General features: G+C 28.4%; 1 protein-coding gene and 1 pseudogene across 1 annotated transcript; both read right to left on the reverse strand.

Annotated features, from left to right (window-relative positions):
* Positions 1-4,614: 4,614 nt before the first annotated feature.
* LOC111315859 (cuscuta receptor 1 pseudogene) lies at positions 4,615-5,702 on the reverse strand (annotated as a pseudogene).
* Positions 4,615-9,173, reverse strand: LOC111315860 (cuscuta receptor 1-like). The gene is made up of 5 exons (XM_089756385.1): positions 9,038-9,173; positions 8,331-8,405; positions 7,475-7,636; positions 7,238-7,384; positions 4,615-7,075 (listed from the first exon to the last, which is right to left on the reverse strand). Exons 1-5 carry the CDS (start codon positions 9,171-9,173, stop codon positions 5,820-5,822), a joined length of 1,776 nt encoding a protein of 591 aa, XP_089612511.1. The 3' UTR covers positions 4,615-5,819.
* Positions 9,174-19,252: the final 10,079 nt, after the last annotated feature.

Consider the following 19,252-nt stretch of genomic DNA (forward strand, 5'->3'; position numbering starts at 1 on the left):
GAATTGATCGACATAACATCCCTTTAATATTAGTATAGATATAGATATTTATAGTCATACACTCCCAATTGAATTTGATGTCTCAAGTAATACCAGCTAGTTGGGTGAATTGGCAAAAAACTTATTATAAAAAATTTAAATAAAAGATACAAATATGTTTTCACTTTAAAAAATTACTCATCTTTTTTTACATATTATTTTTTTCAATACACAATTTTGTTCAAAGCAACAATTTTTTCAGTGTGTCAAAAGTCTAATGCTAATATAAAATTTTTGGTTAAATTTGATGTTATGAGTCTAATGACACAAGTTCAGTTGAGTGAATTGATAAAAAAATAAATAACAATATAAAAAAATTTAAAAATGAAAAAATACATTTTTCTGGTAAGCCACAATTTATTAATGTAACTCAAAGGTTACGAGGCTAGCTGTAGCTAGAAAAGAAAAGATCCATACACCAGTACAACCCACATGATGCATCAAAAAGAACCCAAATGTGAACACTATAACAAAGAACCTAATATCAAGGTACTACACCAAAGAACAATTACACCCAAGTACCCAACACTTCATGATGTAAACACCTATGATAAAACCCACCCTACTATGGCTATGAAAAAAAACTTTGAAGAAACATCCATAAAAAGGAGAGGTTATTGATATGCTTCACGTATAAATTAAAAGACACATACGCCTATCCGCTTTAAAAAATATATATACCTGCATACACTTTTTTTACAAATTTATTTTCAATACATTATTTTTCACCCACATAGTGGATGTCGCAAATTCTAGTAAATCAAAACGAAAAAAACTAAAGGCAAGTCATTAAAAATTACTTAAATCTAAACTTGTTTGAAAGATCTAAAGGTAATTTTTTTGAAAAAATTTTATTTCCTTTTAACAAATGTAAGTTTATTTTTAATGATACAAGTTCATCGGCAAACAAATTTTTACAAAAATACAAAAAGAAAAAGAGAGTAAAATCTTAAAAGGAAAGAGAAAAGGAAAGGCAATCCAAATTATTTTGGGGCTTTCTAAGCCCAAATTAAACAAAAATGGCAATCCAAAATTTGTGAAAAAATAGCAAAAAGGAAAAGAAGAAAAAAAAAGCATTGGTTGTTTTCTTTATTTGCCATGAAGGATGTATTAGGTGGCACTCTCAATTCCTCACGAAATGTCCATTTTTCTTAGCAATGGCTCGAAAAGAAATCCCTTAAATCAAAGCCAAATAAAAAAAAAATTTAATAAGAAGTCATATAATATTTAATTATATGTATAAAATTTATACTACATATTTTTTTGGGTTTCACTAACATCATAATGATCCTAGAAGTAAATTTTTGAAAATCAATAATAAAATACCACATTATATTTTTTTAAAAGATTGAAACTAATATCACGCTTCTATGAGAGCAAAACCAAATTAATCCATAATAGCCTTTAATCCTTAACTAACCTATTTATGTATGAAAGTGAAACCAGACTAATCCATAATAACCTTTCTCCTTAATTAACATATTTAACAAGTAATAACTAACCATTAATTGAAAAAAAATATGAACTAGGGCTTTAATGAAAAAATGAAGAAGCTCTAGCAATTTCTCCTCTCTTTTCTCATCTTCTTAATTTTTTCATTAATTTTGATTAAAACTTACTTCTTTTAGATTAGGCTTTAGGTTTTTAATCAAGAATGTATTGAAAACTTCTCTTCGTTTTTTTTTTCTCATTTAACACAATTTTATTGATCAGAAACAGTCTTTACACCTGATAACAATATTTCCAGAAACTACCTATTCACCACAGGAAATATTATCATATTACAGCCATGCCTAAAACAAACAAGACTGTACCCCCTTCCTTGCCAATGAATCAGCAAAGTAATTGGCTTCTTTAAAAAAGTGTACAAACTTAACCTCTCCTATGATTTCCAGTAGCCTATCAATTTCCGCAAATATCAAACTCACTGCTACTTTTGAATCTAGTTTCAAAACTAGAGCTCCCTTTCCCAGCCAAGGTGAAGAAGAAACATTTGAAGTGCAGTCTTAATGGCCAAAGCTTCTGCAGTATTTGACTCCTGATCACCAAGAAGGCCATAAAACAAACCTCTAATATTCCTCTCGCAGTCTCTAAGAACATCACCGCATTGATATCTCTTCCATAAATATTTATCATTTTTTGCTAGAAGTTACAGCCATCTATAGCAAAGAACAAAAGAGAATGGAATCAAATCTTCATTGGGAGTTTTTTTTTTTTTTTTTTGAGATCAGTGATTAACTTTTTATCTTAAGTTGTTATCAACTTTTTTAGATGAAGATTTGAGAAAACGATTTAGGTTGTCCTGTTTTTTAAAATTTTATTTTAATTAATTATTTTTAAATGAGTTAATTAGTGTTAAGATTTAAAATCAATATTGACTTGATGTTGGTAGGTGTATAGTACTAATCAATGATCATTCTAATATAAATTTGAACCCTTAATTTTTTTATATTTGAATATGTCAAGAATAAAATTATGATCATAAAAATTAGGAGTTTAATGCCATATTAACTACCAAATGACTGCAAGATTATTAGCACTTTTTATATAATTCAACAATATATAAATAGATTATATTTTTGAAAAAATTATAAATGATAAACCCCTCTAACATTAATTTAACCCAACCTAATCTCCTTTCCCCAAATCTAAAATATAAATGATAAATTTAAATATATCTTATCCCATTATTAGAAAAAAAGTTGAATAACACTATTTTATAATTGCTAATTTCTATATATAATTGTTTGAGTGTATCCATGTACATAATTGGACAACTATTATAGTATAATAGATTTGATTTTTTTTAGTCATTCTACTTGTATTTTGTTGTATAAAATAGATAAAATTTTATTTTATTATTTTTATTATTATTTAAATTTCGTGGAATCAATGCAGAAAAAAAACCAAAATTTTCTATGAATATATATATATAGTTTTTATTTTATTTAAATTTAGTTGGATCAATGTAGAAAAAAACCAAAAAATTCTATGAATATATATATATAGATATATATATATTCATATCTATGTTCCTAACTATAGCCGTGGTTTCCAATCGATACCTCATGGATGCAAACCCTATATAATTTTTTAGGACAAGTGTCATTAGATGAAATTAAGTAATTCAATTTACAAATGTTAAGTTGATGTTCTGGATCCTTAGTAATAAGGTATAGATTAATTTTAATCTTTTCTCATTCTCCATTAATCAATGATTTAAAAATAAATATTTTAAAAAATTAATATAATCAATTTTATTAGAAATAATTAAATGTGTTTTATTTTTTGTAATCTTCGTATAGCAATTATTAATTATTTGTGGACCTGCTGTACTTATTTTATGATTATTTATTGGTTTATATGTGATCAATTTTACACATAAGTTCTTTACGGTGAAAGGGGATGAGGATTTTACTCCATTATTTCATTTTCTTTCATGGAAATGCTACAGTTAGATATGAGGTTATTCTTTTTTTTTTTAATTGTTTTTTCCTTTGATACCTTTGCTGTTTTATTTTTATTATTTTTTATGTTTTTTAAATTTATTTTTTATTTTTAATTTTTGAATAAAGTAGTATGAGGGTTGTTTTTTTAAAGAGAAACTCTTTGAACTTTTGAAATCATTATTTATATGTATATATTATTTAAGCTTTTTTTAAAAATAAAAATTAACCATGCAAAGAATGGATTCAAAAATTCTAGTTTTTTATAATCGTTATAATCATAATCAAGTATTATATTCATATAATTAACTGAATAATCAATTATTATATCATAATAAAATTACAATTACTGAATAATTAATTAATAAATTATAATATAACTACTAAGTCATGATCTCATTGTTGCTTTGGAAGATTCAACATTTAATTTATTTAGTTGATGGGGTTTGCATGTGTATGAGATATATAAACCTAATTTTTTTATTTTGGAATAATTTGTAACCCTATAAAAGAAAATAATTGCATTTTGCGATCAAAATGATATTTTCAACAATAAATGCTTATTTGGCCCATTTTATAAACTAATACTAATTTCCGAAAGACAACAAATATTAAGTAATTTTAAATAAAAAAACCTCTATAAAAGAGCTAGAAATGAGAAATTGATAAATAATAAAAAACAAAGCACATTCTTGACTATTTCATATTACTTTAATATGATAGAATTTCTTTTAAAAAATTTTATATATTCTTAATTATTGACTTATGGTGATGTATTTCATTTAAAATTCAAATTCTTACTAATACAATTAGTATTGTTTTTGTTTAAAATCTAATTTTTTAAGCATCAAAGAAAATAAATTGAAAAAGCTTTTTACGATCGATATAAAATCTGGTTAAAACAAATGAAGCCAACCAATACAACTTTAGAAACGTTCTTGGTAGGCCATAGCCAGCAATCTTTGCCTTCACTACAATTTATGCCAGAAATCATTTACTAGAAGCTCAAAACTAAGTCAAAACTAATGAGGAAAAATTTGCCAATTTGAATAATAACTTGGAAAAGATATTACTAATAACTTGTAGATGATGGAGAATAGAGAATTGAATATTTGTGTAGAAAATAAAATCAACAAGACACAAAGCTACAGGCTTCCTTCAAAACAAAACAAATACCAAAAATAGAGTTTCGACAGAGACATAAAGCTCTGTTCAAAGTGCAAAATCCACAACTCTTCCTACAACTATTTTAACAGAACAGTAAGTTAAAAGAAATCCCCCATTTAAAAGATCAAATCACCAAATTTCTTCTGACAACAAAATCAACTTTATCCAAATCTTCATCACCACATTCAAACAAAAGGCAAATCATAAGAGCTCCCATGATACCTAGGCACATCTTCTGAAGATGTATAACTCAAGAAAATTGCCCACAATTGAGTAGCGACAGGTAGTGATGCAACTCTCAATGAAAGAAAACCATGCTTGTCGCCAATATGGATTTATGTATAGAACAACAAAAATTCCTAATAAAACAATTACATATGAAACCAGAAAGCTCACACAAAAAACATATGTGTCCATGAAACTACCTTCTCCTTCATCGTCTGTTGTAGGTGGTACTATTGATGGTGAGTCAGTTTTAGAGCAGTTATTTTGCAATGGAGGCCCACAGAGAAGAGGGTTTCCTTCGTAACTCCTTTCATCAAAGGTCCCAAACTGAGCTTTTGGTTCTGGAATACTACCTGACAAGTTGTTGTGTGCCACACTAAAAACCTCTAAAGAGTTCAACTCAACCAGCTGTATAGGGATTCTACCAGTCAAGTTGTTGTAAGAAAGATCCAAACTCTCGATTTGCTTAAGCTTTGAAAATGATGAAGGTATGACTCCGATCAAGTTATTGTGTGATGAGTTTAACGAATGGATTTCACTCAAGTTTCCCAATTCGGGAGGGATTTGCCCTGTTAACTTGTTGCAAGATAAATCAATCCCAGACATGTACTCAAGAATGTCACCACCATATGTGTAGGACATACTCTTTGTTGTAAACTCTATCTCTTCTACCATGTAGCTATGGGGATAAACACGTGAATCAATCAAAATAGATAGATCCTCCATTGTATATCTTATATACCAAGGGTCATCTACAAAAGACTTTTCCTCTTTCATTGCCAGAGTTAAGTTACCCAAACAAGAAGGTATAGGACCAGAAAACATATTTTCAGAAAGATCTATGATGCTCAATGAATACAACTTGCATAATTGAACTGGAATTCCACCGTCTAGATGATTTTCTTTCAAAAGAAGGACGCTTAAAGCAGAAAATGTGCCAATCTATTTTGGAATATCACCGGTCAAATTATTCCCTCTAAGATCTAATGTCACTAATGAAGAGCTATTAAAAGCAAGTGTCAATGGACCATTTAGTATGTTTCTCTTCAGGTGGACATGTCTCAAATATGGTGAATTGAAACAAGAAGGAATAGAGCCAGATAAATTATTTTGAGAAAGCTCCAAAAATTCAAGCTCATACAAGTTGCACAATTCCATTGGAATAGAACCTTCGAAATGATTGTTGGACAAAGCCAATCTCTCCAAAGACGGTACATTCCCTTTCCATCTTGGGAGCTTTCCATTAAAACTGTTATTACTGAGATCAATATCCTCTAGTGATGAATATGAAAAATCAGTAGCAAAGACATCAATATCAGGAATCTCTCCAGCAAAATTATTGCCATCCAAATACAATTTTGACAACTTGCTTGTGTTGATGAACATCATAGGAACAATCTTTCCATTTAGGTTGTTATTTGATAGCCTAAGAATATCTAATGAGCTTCTCATGATCAACTTTTCTGGTACTCTTCCAGACAAATGATTGTCCGATAGGTCTAAAATTGATAAAGTGTTCATGCCACTTAAACAAGGAGGGATATTACCTTCAAAGGCATTCTTAGATAAGAATAACCTTTCCAAATTTGGAAAAGATGAACATATATTTGTCAGAATTTGACCTTGTAATTTGTTATTAGATATGTCAATTACAGACACATTAGGATTAGGAAGTTGCGGTAACAAGAGAGGACCGGTGAAAGAATTGCCCAATAAGAAGAGATTTTCTAATTTTGTGTTATTTTCTAGCAACCATAACGGGACTGTTCCACTGAAATAGTTATAGGAAAGATCAACATATCTCAAGTCATATTGGTAATAAAGGAACTTAAGAGGTTGTAGGCTAAGTCCTTTATCTGTTGTGCACTTTGACAAACTGATGAAATTTAGTTGGAACTTTGGAATTGAAGTATGAAAGGAATCAGGTTCTACTACCATCTTGTTTTCATCACCCAAGAGAAATTTGAGATTTGGAAGGTTTGCAAGGAATGGCATTGAAATTTGAAAATGATTTCTTGAAAGGAAGACGAATCCAAGTGATGAAAGATTTGCTAAAGGAGTCAAATTTCCTGTAAATTGATTGTAGGAGATATCCAACTGAAGAAGAGACGTCAAGTTACCCAAACAATAAGGAAGTATCCCCTCAAGTGCATTCCTACTGATATCCAAACTTTTAAGGTTCCTTAGATCACACCAACCTGAAAATTTTATAAATTCATGGAAGAAATTTTAATTAAATTTTGATTTCCAAAATAGAATATATATAAAAGATATTAGATGAAAGAAATAGAAAAAAGGATTATTGGAAATAGATGTATTCCATGAGTTATATTGGAGAAATTATAGAGTATTTAATTTACCTTGATTAGGTAAGGAACCACTAAGTCCACAGTTACTTAAAGACAAAGTTTTAAGAGAAGTGAATACTCCAATGCTTTGCAAAATGTTATTGTCGAGATAGGAACCGCCTAGAAATATTTCCTTCACATTGCTCCGCACATGCAATTCTGAGTAGTCATAGTATAAGAGGTAGTATTCAATGTTAATCAATAAACAACTTCTAATTTACGTCCTTTTCGAATAAATTAATGACTGACCTTGATCCTGAGCAACCATAGTCTTGTTTAAGTAATTCTCTAGTAGATAGAAGGTCTTAACTGATGGGAATGCCTCTACTAATTTTAATAGTAATGGAATGCTTCCATTGGTGAAAACCCCATCTAGATAAAGAACTTTTAACTTTTTCAAACTCTTATATTCTGTAAATGGAAAAAATAAATAAGTGTGAAGTTTTATTTTTGTAGATAAGATCATATGTCCAAGATTTATGCAAGATGAATTTTTAATAGAGAAGAATATTGAAATGTTAACAATTTTTAATATAAATTTTAATTTACGAAACAATCAAGAAGATGAAAATCAAACAAAACTGCAATATGAAAAGGCAAAATTTTTTTAAAGGGAATAAGAATGAGTAGTAGTCTAAAACAGAATGGCAAAAGCAAACAAGCTAATACAAACAAAAAGGGAAATATTTGGTATGCAGCTGCAACACTTCTTAAAGAAAGCAATTATCTAATGCAAATATATATCATATTCTAATTAGTAATCAAATTATAATGAATTTCTTCCTTTAAAACATTGGGCATTAATTTTAATGAGAGCATTTCACCTACAATCATTGTAGTACAATTAAGTAATCACAATTCCAAATTGTGTGAGGTCCAACAAATTTTATATGGAGATCACACTTATAAGTGGTGGATTCTTACTAATTCTTTATTATAATTAGAGAATTGTAGTATTGTAGTAAAAATCATATAATAAATAATTAATTTCTTCCTTTAAAAAATTGAGCATTAAATTTTAATATGCTAAATTTGTGGATCATTAAAACATCTACATCATTATAAACCTCACAAATAAAAATAGAAAATTTATTTAAATCCATACCTTTACAGGCTACAAATTCGGTCAAATCATTATAGCTCATATCCAGTTCCTCTAAGTTGGTAAAAACACCTAAGTCTGGAAAAAAATGTAATAAATAAACTTCATTAAATCATTTGAAAACATGAAATGTGTGTTTTTTTTTTTTTTAAGTATTTATAACAGAGTTAAAATTTTGGTTGAAAAGTAATAATTAATTAGATCATGACTTAAATCAAGCCTTTAGAAATTGGTCAATTTTAACTGTCTCCCAATATCTATAAATAATTTACATAATTTCATCATTAAAGAAAAGAAATAGATGAACTTATTTGTTATATCATCTTGAAACATGAACTAAGATTTTTGTTAACAAAATCAAAATTTTTGGAAAAAAAGTAATTTTACTTTTCATATCTATTGATCCATTTAACTGATTGAAGCTTATAAGCAAATACTACAAATTTGAAAGCCCGCTAAGCGATGCAAATATGCTGTCATTAAGGAGATTATTTCTCAAATCAAATTCTTCTAAATGGTGTAATACCTGAGATATACCACTCACTGCTTCTGTAATATTTTACGGACTGCAGGAAGTGAAAATGGTGGAAAAGTCATGTATCACACCCCGAATACCCTCATGATCCTCTTTCCACATACCACTGTCATAAAAACCAATCCCTGACTTGATTATGCCTTCGCCTCTGAACACACGAAGCATGGGAAAGAACTTGTCTTTTTATCACCAGCTTGAAGCCGCTGAACCCGAGACTGACATCTCCAGAATTCCTTTTCCCTCTTAAGATCCTGCTTCAATGATTTCGCCTTTACATGGTCACACACGGGCTGTCTAGCTAGCTTCTCCATTTCAGCAGCTCAACCCGAGGTTCCAAGCTATGTCACATCTGCCGTTTGCTCAGAGGGCAGTCCAAGGCACGTCACCATTGACAAATGCGATGTCTTGGTCTCTAAACACTTCATGGAAGGGGAGATCGCCCACCAAAGAGAGGCCTTGAGGGCTGGTGGAGATGGGGGCTTTCCCCCCTCTTTCTTCTCTCCTATTCGGACTCCTCCTCTTATTCAGATTACTCCTCTCTCTTTTTTTTCTCCCCTTTTTTTTCCGTCTCCTATTCGGATTCTTCTTCTCTCCTATTCCGATTTCTCCTCCCTCTTTTTTCGTTTTATAAAAACCATGCTGTTTTTTTATAGAATTTCAGTTCTATTCCACTTAGTCCTCCAATGCTAAAGATTAGCCACCAATCATACTTTTTGATCATCATCCAACTTAATCTCAATCTTTCCTTTTTTTTAAAAAAAATAATCAGATAATAAAAAAATGATAAATATGAAATAAAAAAATATAAAATAAAAATGAATAAAAATCCCTGCAACTGAGCTTGGATTAGTCTCAATTGACAAAGAATCCTGGACAAAATAGGGTGTCTACACTATTAATAAAGGATAAAAAAATTCTTTCATATATCACTAGAATAAAGCCCTCGCTTTGCATGGGATTTTCTTAAAAAATATATTATAAAAAATAATATTAAATTGAATAATATGATAAATAATAATACTTTAAAAAATATTTTTTTTAATTTTTAGTTTTCAAAAAATACTTACTTTAATATCCAATTGCACTTTTGGCTTTTATACAAAAAAAAAAAGTCCTAAAAAGTGAAAAAAAGGAAAATGGAAATAGAAAAAACTAAGTACAAAAAGTAAATATTGGTCACTTAAAAGCAACTGCAACATTGGTTGTTGGCCAGCCCCCATAGAAAGTTATTGAGAAATTAACTCCAACTTGCTTGACACTTCACATTATTTATAGTCATATCTTCACTATTAGTTTTAGTTTAGCGTGAATAACGTTTTAATTTGTGGAAAATAAAAAGTCTTGTGCTTCGTTTTACACGCAAAGGCACTTACTTTATCTCATTGCAAAATTTTTCTATAAGTATGTCGGCCACTTTCAAGAAAGTGTGATCTTAGTGTGATCCTAGTAATAAATTAGTTTATTCAAGTTTCAATTCCCGAAATTTACCTTCGATGAGAGAAGACAACGAAAGACATTAACACTCCTTTTTGGTAAAAAGGAAAGGAAACCAAACAGAGTCTACGCAAGGACCTTGACTTGTCAAAGTCTTTTAAGTCTAGTTCAGATTGATTGTGTTATTATATTATAAAATAATTTATTTTTTAATTTTATTTTAGAATATATTTAAAAACATTAAAAGATTAGTATAAATATATTTTTAATATTTTAATTATAAATAAAAATGAAATGCAGAGCCCACCAAACCTAAGATTTCTATATGTCAACCACGGTCGGCTCCTCTTAGTTCATGGACACTTTTTTTTTTTCAAATAATATATTTTTAGGGAATTAAGAAAGCCAATTATTTTTGCAGCTCCACAATTACTCCTTGCAAATAACACGATTAGGATGTTATTATTTTTAAAATTTATTATATTTTAGGTGCTATATTAGAAATGTTCCAAATTCAAGTAACATATTAAATATTTTTTTGTAATTTAAAGACCATTCATAATATTAATCATCTTTATAATTTGTCACCATAAATTGAACATTGGCTATATAAAATAATGTAAATGTTTCTATGATAGCTTGTTATTAGACTCGTCTATGTGTCGGACCATTTGCTAGTTTCAACTCAATCAAGTATTGAACAAAATATTTAAAAGTTTTTATTAAGGTTAATTGCTTATTTTGTTCTCGTTAAACAATATTGTTAATTTAATTTAAGATATATTTAAAAATAGTAAATTATTAATATAAAAATCTTTTTAATATTTTAATAATAAATAAAAAATGAAATGGAAGATTTGACCAAACATAAAATTTTAAGGTGTTAATTATGTTTGATATTTTTAGATGTGTAGACACCAGATTTTGGCCGGATCTTTTATAATTAATAATAATAATAATAATACTAATATATATTTTTTTAAAAAATTAATTAAAAAAAAAAAGAGAAAATGGGAAAAACAAAAAAACAAAAAGTAGGGTGGCTGGTGAACGGTGCCGCAACCACCAACTAGCCACCCTATAGCCCACTTCTACAACCTACCCCAACCCACCTACAGCCACCTTATAGCCACCAAATGTTCCCCTTTTGAAGCTCCTTAAAAACCTCTAGCTTTTTCTCCTTGGGATCTCTCTCTCTTTCGAATATCAAAAGCCCATTCATTCCACTCGAATACTAGAAATCCCCAAGCTCAGATGAAACCTCTCCCTTCAACAACCCTAAATAGAACCCACACCAACTATACCCAAATACCCAAACAAAAAAAAAAAAGAAACAAAAAAAGGACAAACATAATCCTCCCCGCAGGGAGGAACCCAGCGCTGCCCTACGTGCAAAAGCAAAAAGAAAAAATCACATTAGTCTCTTTAAAAAAAAAAAAGGTAGAAAACTTCAAGCCTCGATTTATGTCGATCGGGGCTGTTTCTGGTAAAACAGACATCGGATCTAGAAAGAGGGCGTTGAGGTGAACGTTTGGGAGTATTTTGATATTTTTCGCAATCGACGACCACCAACGGCTACCACCGACGGTGACCCAGGCTGCGACCGACGCGGCGGTCCAACGTCAAACTCTGGCCGAAGCCAGAGAGGATTTTTTTTAGGTGAGATATTTTTTTAAGTATTTATAACAGAGTTAAAATTTTGGTTGAAAAGTAATAATTAATTAGATCATGACTTAAATCAAGCCTTTAGAAATTGGTCAATTTTAACTGTCTCCCAATATCTATAAATAATTTACATAATTTCATCATTAAAGAAAGGAAATAGATGAACTTATTTGTTATATCATCTTGAAACATGAACTAAGATTTTTGTTAACAAAATCAAAATTTTTGGAAAAAAAGTAATTTTACTTTTCATATCTATTGATCCATTTAACTGATTGAAGCTTATAAGCAAATACTTCAAATTTGAAAGCCCGCTAAGCGATGCAAATATGCTGTCATTAAGGAGATTATTTCTCAAATCAAATTCTTCTAAATGGGTCAAGTTCAGCTGTCTCCCACTATCTGCATAAGGTTTGCATAATTTCATCACTAAAAAAAGATTTACATAATATTTAATTATATATAACAACTTAACTAATTGAGCAAATATAAATGCATAGCTTGTAAGGAATGAAGGCTTTCAATTTTGTAGAAAGATTATATATTCAAGATTTATGCAAGATGAATTTTTAATAGAGAAGAATATTGAATCGTTAAATATTTTTAATATAAATTTTAATATACGAAACAATCAAAAAGATGAAAATCAAACAAAACGGTAACATGAAAAGGCAAAATTTTTTAAACGGTAATAAGAATACGTAGTAATCTAAAACAGAATGACAAAAGGCAAACAAGTCCAACTCTAAGACACAACAAGGTAATACAAACAAAAAGGGAAATATTTGATATGCCGTTGCAACACTTCTTAAAGAAAGCAATTATCTAAGGCAAATATATATCATTTACAAGTCATATTATGTTGTTGGCCGTGGCTAATCAAGATTCATCATCATGGTTGAAAAGTCCGTAGATTTTGTATTTAATTTCATCCAGTTTCAGGGAATAGGCTCTTAAGACAATCTATAAATGTCACCAGCCATATCAGAGTGTAACATTAAATCCTTATTTTTAACTATGAGATGAGATGAAGGATTATCAACAGATTTGAAAAATGTGATAATAGCCACACCTTACGTCTAAAAGAGGTCTGGCACTCAAATCCCATTCCCCATAACTCAGCTAAACATCTAAATGGGAAAGGTAGTGACCAAACTTTTGTTTTTCCAGTTTCTGGCCCTTTCTCTTCCTCTTCCCTTGTTTCCCTACTTTGAAAATTCTTTCCAGAAGTTTATTCTTTTCTTCTCTTTTGTTTATAATGCCTTAGTTGCAAATTCCTTAAGGAGAAATGCTCACTTATAATCCACTTACATTATTGTAATAAGTTTACACTGCTTCTAACTTTCTATGTGGTTTATCTTTTACTAAGTTTCTGTTTGTTCTAATAATCTAAGTCTTGCACATCAATGAATTTTAATTTGCTCAGTCCTTATTCTTAAATGTCTGATATAGGATTATTCACTAAATAGGAAAAACCGTGATGATGGTCAGACCTTACATCCAATAGCACTCAAAATCTCCTCTCTCCTAAATTATCAAAAGGCTAATTGGGAAACATGCAAATTATTTGAGTTTCCAATTTTGGTCCCTTCTCTTTCTCCTCTTATGTCCCCTTCTCTTTAAAATTTTAATCTTTGTTTTGTCATATAAAATAATTCTATTCCCAACTCCTTAATCGGAAATAGTTTCCCAATCCACTTGTAATTGTTACATTAGTGTATCAAGTGTAAACCACTATGTAACATTCTGCTTGTTTACTTGTTTTACCATTGTATATCTTCTAGCTGTTCTGATATTTGTAACATTTTAATGAAAGAAATTGCCATTTTATGGTAACTAACTATTGAAGTTTTTATGATGTTGTTAATCAATTTCAAATATAGCAAGCATTAAACCTGAACACTTATATAGAAGGGAGTTCAGTCAATCATTGGTAGACCAGATTAAGTTGCTTGTCTCCATGGTCTATTTATATTTTACTGAATATGGTTAAGGCCAAATATCATTTTAGGTTAAGAGGGGTTTGTAAGGAAGAACAAAAGTAGAGAAAGAGTGGATACTTCTCAAATGAGACTAACACATACTAACCTTATAATTATCTGTTAAGGAATCTTGAAATATTAATGTTAAATTTTGTTATCTGAGCATAGAAGGCCAACATACTGCAAATGGGTTAGAAATGTATATTTGTGACCAACTTCATATTCATATGAATGTATGGGTGCGTGACAAATCTCAATGGGTCAAGCTAGCATTCATCCTTGTCTTAATTTGTTGTAATAATGTTTTTAAGAGTTAGTCAATGTTCCTTTTTGCAAAATGTTTCTTGAGTTAAATCAATTGTTTATGCAATCATAAGCGACATTTAACCGATATAAGATTCAAATTTTAGTACCTACAAGTTCTTTCTCTATTTTTAGGCTACAGGTTTTTTTTTTTTTTTGTACAAAAAAATGTTTGTTGAGATGCATGACATTTTAATTATATATATATATTTTCAAATATTCATTTTGAAATGAATTCACAAAAGTCTTCCCTGTGCTTGCAGGATATAGAGCAACTTTTGAATTTCATCGGCATCAAGAGCTTAGGACCGCGACGTGTGCTCGCAAATTTGAAGGAGCTTATGAGGACTGTCCAATCTTCAGAATTTATGAATTCATGAATTTTGATTTACTAAGGTAAACTTAATTAGTTAATTACAGTGTAAATGGACAACTTATAATTCTTCACACACAACCCGGGTGCAAATTTTTGACCAAGCACCTTTCATAAAGCCTTAAAAAAGAATCGCAGTTTGGTTGTTACAAAATCAAGCCTAGAGTTGATTTCTAAGGAGCAGATTGTTTGATGTTACAGTAAAAATTCAGGTTCGGATGGTTCCCTTTCTAGATTTGTTTTAATATATGTTTTTTTGGTGAGAATATAAGTTGAGAAGATAGGGAAATTAGATTGTTGTGTATAAATGTTACATGACAAAGAAGTTCTAAAAACCGAACTAAACTTTGCAAGATAAACCTTTTGGTATAAAAAAGATAGTTTAATGTCTAATCGAATTTCATTGGAGTTGGATTTTAAGGGTCAGGTTTTACTTGATTTGATCTGGATTTTTTTTTTTGGGCAACAATGGATTATTTTTACGGTAATAAATATTTTTTATTTAAATTTAAAATTCAAATCTTTTAGAACATATTAAAATTATTAATTTAAAAATAATTTTTAATATTTTTAAACAGTAAAAATGATTGATTTGGATATAAATAGATGGGTCAGATGGATCCTAAACTTAAAAGTAAATTTGTCATTTTAAAATACGATACAACAAAAAGATGTAAAAATAATATAATTTAAATTTTTTTAAAAAATTATAAATAAATTTAATAAAATTAAAAAATTAAATTTTATGTTTTCGTAAAACTGTAATATGTTATATTCATATAAAATACGATATGAATATAATATTTTACATAATATAATAACATGAATTATCAATTCTACTTAAAAATATCAATAGAATTTTATTTTATTTGATCCAACTTATTCATGCACAACTCTATTTGTAAGAGAATGTTATATTTGTAAAAAATAGCCTCTTTTCGTAAGGTGTTGTTATTTTTGTAAAAAATGGATCAAATCGATTGTATTGAGAAGAGGAAAGGCTAGAATACCACGGAAACCCAAATCTTTTGGAATGTTCAACTCAATATTCATCACTTACCTGAGTTTGGTTCTCAAAACCATCTCTTGGAAAGTGCCACTGTTGGATTTTGCAAACTCCCCTCTTCCCCAATTCCATTCCAATCGACCCAGCAATTGACTAAGGGTCTGCAAAACTTAGCTGAGAGAGCTGAGACACCATCACGCAAGCCTCGCAACTGAAAACACAGATCACAACTTTAAGTTGTTATCATTACATTATTCTTTTGCAGTAGTTTGTTCGGCTTAGGACCTGTCGATGTTGGTGGATAACCACGTTGCAACACCATATATACAGGCATTTCAGGTTAAATGATTTCCAAAACCTGTAACATACATGTAATGACCATATTATTCTCAACTGAATTCTCTTTTACCAACTGGACAACATAAAAAGAATATCAATAACATAACTGGCTTTTCCTTTTTCCCTTTTCTTTTAACTAACAGAGAAAAGAACATAAGACATGAGTTGAACTTCAACCCAATTTAAAATTCATAGACTACAAGAATAGCATACAGTGTTGGTAAAGTTCATACCGCCTACTTTCAACTACGGTCAATAATTAAAAAATTATTATTATTATTACAAAGTACAATTACCCTAAGCTAAACGGTAGAGGGACCAAGATAAATGCCAGCCAGCTTATCAACAATCATTTACATTGATACCAAACAAAAAAAAATAAAAACAGACCCTGAAAAAGGATAAAGGAAGAAGGTAATAATTCATCATTGACGATCAAGCACACATAACAAAGGCTAAAAGGTTTAGAATAAACACAGCCACAGGTGGTAAGCTCACTCTTCTCTCATTTTATATTCTACCTCAATCCTCTAGGCTGCTTTGCCTCTATCACCTCAATTTTTTAGAAGGTTTTAGAAAATAACCTTGCCATTCTAAGCAAACAAAATAATTGAGTTCTCTATTTAGCTTAGTTCCCACATAAGGAGAGCAAATGTTGGAAGACTTCAGTTAGCACGGCTAAGTAATACTTCACCATAAGATTTTAATTCCGGGAAGCGCTACATGGATTTTATCACTTCTAAATCCAGGGAGGGAAGGACAGGGAATTCAGAGAGACACATTATAATTTGATACTCTACTTGCAATAAGCCTTTTATCCTAGTATCATGGTACCACTTTGGTATTGGATCCTCCAGAAAAACCAAAGGTAAACCTTGACGATAAGAAAATAATTAATGATACCAAAATAGATTGATGCCTTAAATGGGAAAAAGGATCCAGTGAAGTAGGCGTGGATGAGGGGTATTATAGTAATTTTGATTAAATATAATAAGGAGTATTTTTGTAATTATAATAGCATGACATAATAGTAATTTTGGTATTTCTGTAATTATGGTAGAAGGGCATTGTCATAATTTGACTAATTATAAGAAAAAATGTATTTTCTTAATTATAATGTAAAAGCATTATAATAAATTTAGATACATATCAAAATCACATCAAATAAACAAAGTGGTGTTATAACAATTTCTACGGGAATTATTTTAATATGTTATTTAACATTTAATAAGAATTTAATAGGGTTATTATAGTGAATTTAAAACAAAATTTCACATGTCAAATTTTTATTAAGCAACGGCTAAGGTATTTTAGTAATTTAGAATGTAGTTAATTTTATATGATGTTAAAATTTCATATGTAATTTAATAATGATATTATAGTAATTTTTAAATAAAATATCACATGTCAAATTTTTATAAACCAATTGTAATGATATTTTAATACTTTAATATGTGATTAATTTTATGTTATGTTAAAAATTAATATATAATTTAATAGATGTGTTATAGTAATTTTGAAACAAAATACCACATGTTAACTTCTTATGAAGTACTCATAAAAGCATTTCCATTTGAAAGGCATTATAGTAATTTTTTGCCATTTGTGGTAGGGGTATTTTTGTAATTTTATTAAGAACCATACTTTAGTAATTTTAGTCAATTATACTATGAGAGGTATTTTTGTAATTATTGTAAGAGAGTATTATAATAATTTTAATTAATTATAAAAAGATAAGCATTTTTGTAATTATGATATAAATGTATTATAGTAAATTTAGATACATATCGATATCATATCAAATAAACAAAGGGTTGTTATACTAATTATCAAAAAGATTGTTTTAATATATGTTATTAATTTTGAAACAAAGTATCACATGTCAACTTTCTATTAAGCATTCATAAAAACATTTTTGTAATTAAGGTGAAAGAGCATTATAGTAATTTTGATCAATTATGAGAAATGTATTTTTATAATTATGTCAGGAAGGTATTATAGTAATTTGAGTCAATAATAAGAGAATTGGTATTTTTGTAATTTAATAATAAAAAGAACATTTTTATAATTATGGTACGAGGATATTATAATAAATAATTATAAGAGAATATGTATTTTTTTTTATTATGGTATGAGAGTATAATAATTAATTTAAGAGAAGAATTTTCTATAATTATGATATGGAGTATTATAGTAAATAATTATAAAAGAAAAAGATATTTTTTAATTATGGTATGAAGGCAAAATAATCAATTTGGTTATATGTCAAATTCGTATCAAACCAAGAGAGGGGTAGTTTGATCATTTTTTAGGGGTTTATTTTCAATATATGAATAGATTTTTAAGTTAAATATTAAAAACTAAATATTTGAATTTTAAAATTTTTTAATAATTTAAATTATAAATTTATTAATTAATTTGATATTTACTTTTAATCTTATAAGTTTTAAATAATGACATGTGATTAATAAATAGCATATCATATTAATTAAAAAAATTATAATTCAAATATCCAATTAAAATTTTTTTAAATCAAATCACATAAAACATTTTAATCTTCCTCTTTTACTACTAAATTATTTTCATTAAAAATTAAAATAAGACTTTTGTAAAAAAAACACATCAAAATTATCAAATCAATGTGAAAGAATATATTTTTAGAATTATCTAAAAATAAATCCAATTAAAATTTTGAAAATATTTTTGATTATTTTAAAAAAATTAAAATAAAATAAGTTTAAATTATATTCTTTGTTAATAAATAAATAAATGTATTTTCACTAAATTTAATGGTAAAAGTTTTACATTTAACAAATTTTAAGTTATAAAAAAAAGTAGTACTGTAAATAAAAATTAACCATGCAAAGCATGAATTCAGAAATTTTAATTATTTTTTAAAAATTTTTATAGTAATAATCAAGTATTATATCATATAATTAATTAAATAATTAATTATTATATCATAATCAAATTACAATCATAAAATAATTAATTAACAAACTATACTAAGTCCTTGTCCCAGCAGCTAACACCCTATATTTATTATTGCTTTGAAAGATTATGCATTTAATTTATTTATTTGATGGGATTTTCTTGCGTATGAGATATATCAACTTATTATTATTATTTTTATTTTGGAATATTTTGTAACCCTATAAAAAAATAAATGCATTTTGCGATCATTTTCATCGATCAATGCTGAATTGGCTCATTTTGTAAAGTAATACTAATTTCCAAAAGACAGTGCTTCCTTCCAAACAAAACAAATACCATTCCAACGGAGACAAA

The sequence above is a fragment of the Durio zibethinus genome, chromosome 27, assembly GCF_047325235.1.
Source record: "Durio zibethinus cultivar Kanyao isolate XHJ-2024 chromosome 27, ASM4732523v1, whole genome shotgun sequence".
Taxonomy (NCBI): Eukaryota; Viridiplantae; Streptophyta; class Magnoliopsida; order Malvales; family Malvaceae; genus Durio; species Durio zibethinus.